The sequence below is a fragment of the Nelumbo lutea genome, chromosome 1 (assembly GCF_056320005.1).
Source record: "Nelumbo lutea isolate HS-2025 chromosome 1, American lotus-T2T, whole genome shotgun sequence".
In the NCBI taxonomy this organism is placed as follows: domain Eukaryota; kingdom Viridiplantae; phylum Streptophyta; class Magnoliopsida; order Proteales; family Nelumbonaceae; genus Nelumbo; species Nelumbo lutea.
In genome coordinates, this window is record NC_142684.1 from 185,000,595 (window position 1) to 185,003,589 (window position 2,995).

General features: G+C 40.1%; 1 protein-coding gene across 1 annotated transcript; it reads right to left on the reverse strand.

Annotated features, from left to right (window-relative positions):
- Window positions 1–210: 210 nt before the first annotated feature.
- Window positions 211–1,918, reverse strand: LOC148879769 (anthocyanidin 5,3-O-glucosyltransferase-like). Its single transcript, XM_088966478.1, has one exon. The coding sequence runs from the start codon at window positions 1,728–1,730 to the stop codon at window positions 792–794; it is 939 nt and encodes a 312-aa protein (XP_088822604.1). The 5' UTR covers window positions 1,731–1,918; the 3' UTR covers window positions 211–791.
- Window positions 1,919–2,995: the final 1,077 nt, after the last annotated feature.

Consider the following 2,995-nt stretch of genomic DNA (forward strand, 5'->3'; position numbering starts at 1 on the left):
CCGTAATACAGTTGGTATGGGAATAGGAATCGCAATTGCAATCCTTCCTATTTGGTTCACATAGGAATCAAAATTTTCTCGTTCTGAGGGGAGGGAGAGGGATAAATTGCCATTCTCTCAAATGATAATAGGAGAAATGCCATCCATCGGGAATATTGTTTAGGTAAAGGGCTTATCAAATAAACGTTTTTACCAGCTGTGTGAAGGTTATATGTTGGAAACATAAAGCACAATGTAATTAAACGGCAGTGGAACAAAACAGCCCCTCAAACCACCACGCATGAAAAGAAAAAAAAAAAAAAGTGAAAATAGGACACTCGAGCGATCCGGACAGCTGTGAACAAAAACGCCTTGATCCTCATAACCCCTCTGAGCCAGAGAATGCACAACTCCAGTTCCTGTTTCGCCTGATGTAAGATCAAGATACAAACATATATATGGTTCATCATCGCCAGGATATTCTTGACAAGGAAAAAAAAAGCTTCAGCTCCGATGTCCACACACCCAGCCTTGAGACCGTTAACCAAACTTAAGCAATCTGATTCAATTTCAGGTTGAGAATATGCTCAAATTGAGCAGCTTCAGTCCGCAAGCTTGTCTCCACGACAACCACCAGAAAAGATATCAACATAATGGATCTAGCATTTATACTAGCTAACTAGATCTTGTGACTCGGAAGTCGGAAACAAAGAACAAGAACAGTTCCTCAAACCAGTAGCCACAATTTATTTCAATAGAAATAAATGTCTTATTGTAGGTTTAGGGAAGAGTGAAGAAGTGAGAAGCAATATTCATCCTCGCTTCCAGGACTCGACCAATTTAGCCAACGCAATACGAGATAACCCACCCTCCTTTAGTGCAGAGATTGCTTCATCTCTCATTTCCATTGTTCGCTCTCTAATGGATTTTGATTCCTTAGAATCCATCAACTTTCTCACCTGTTTTTCTACCTCTTCGGCACTCACAAACCCATCTTCTACGTCGTTCATTGGTAGAGCCAGCTTCATTTCCTCCACTAGCAGCACCCTATTGAACCGTTGCTCAGCATAGAGTGGCCATGCCACCATAGGCACCCCTGCAGTTACGGCTTCCAAAATTGAGTTCCACCCACAGTGAGTCACGAACCCACCCACCGATTCTCGACTCAGCACTGCTGTCTGGGGAGCCCATGACTTTACCACAATGCCTCTGTCCTTCGTCCTCTCCAAGAACCCTTCAGGCAGTAGTTCATCCAAGTTTGGTTCAGGCGGTGCTAAAAAGTGCTTGATTGTATCCTCGTTGGGTGGAGTACGCACCACCCACAAGAACCTCTGCCCACTCTTTTCCAATCCAACTGCTATTTCCTTCAACTGCGCCACAGAGAACAATCCCAAGCTACCGAAACACAGGAATACAACGCTTCGACTTGGCTGGGAATCCAGCCACGTTAAACACTCTGGAGTAGAATCAGTAGAACCACCACCCGTTCGATCATCAGTTGCAATGATAGGTCCGATGTAATAGACTGGTGGGGTTGGGGCGTCGGGAAGGCAAACTCCATCAGAAATGGCTTTGATAGCTCTTGGCTCGAGCGATTCGAACGTATTTACTATAATACCGGTAGACTTGGGAAAATGCTCACTAAAGTACAAACAATCTTGATAGGATTTATCAGTTCGATCAAGTGTGGGCTTCGGCATGTCGCGGGCTGGGATGGGCGGAAGGCCAGGAAAATCTAGATTAGTGTCCATGTCTTTGAAGTTCTTGGTGGTGATTTTATGGATTGTTCGAAAGTATAAGAACGCAGCAAGGGAGGCGGCGGCGGAGGTATAGAAATAGTAAGCAGGGATGTTAAGGGTGGCGGCAACAGCGAGAGAGGCAGAGCAGAACAAATCAATAATGAAGGCATGAATGGATCAAAGAACTCAATGAGAAGAAAGATGGCCTCCTAATAATGAAAGCATATATGAAACATTCAAAAGTTTTTGGTAACCGGGACCTTTTTATAAGCATGTTCAATGAGCACTTAAAAAATTATTTCACACCTATCCCTTAAAATACCCCAACTTATCATTGAAAAATATTAGTTATTTTTTACAGTTGTGAGAAAAAAAAAATTATCAAATGTTTATTGAGCGTGCCTACTAGATCTAGTCACCTAGACTATACTCTCCCTTAGAATTCTGTATTCCATTACAGACTTACAATAATTCAAAATTTAAACACCTTCACCTAAACACCAATACCCACTCATGTATTGGCATCAATTCTAAGCTAGCACCTACCCTAGCTGTAGGTGGAGCTAAGATTCGTTGGACGTGGACTAAACAGTAAAAACCCAAAAAAATTAAAGTAATTTGTTATCATTTTATGTAAGAAAAAGTAACATTACATCCAACCAGCCTGGCAGAACAACTCAACAACCCCAAATGAGTGTTAATTAGGGGTGATCATTGGCTGGGCCGGGTTTAGCACTAATGTCAAGTGCTTTAACCAAGGCCCGGGCTTGGCCCACACCCCAAGCCTAGTATATAAGCCCAAATCCAGCCCTTTAAGGGCCCGGGCCTAAGACATCTAATAATAAAAATTTAATTATTAAAATTTTTAATTTTAAATTAAATGTAATATATGCAAAAAAATATGACACAAACCCAAGGTAAATTGGGCTTGGCTAAACTTTAGGCCTATGCACAAAAAAGGCATGGACCTCATTTAATTCTTAGAATTGGTTTGGGTTGGCTTACATATCCTTTTGTAGATGAAAGCAAGGCCTCCATTCCCATTCTTGAGCAATGTGGAACTTAGAACAACACCAAACAATGAGTGCTACTATTGAGTGTGCAAACTAATTAATATTTATTTATATATTAGAACTTAAAATTTTTATATTTTATATAAAATAATAAACATTTACTATAAAATAAAATATACTTGTATATATATATATATATATATATATATATAATATAATATATTTTTAAGAATATATGTTATATTATATTGTGGGTGGGGTTGG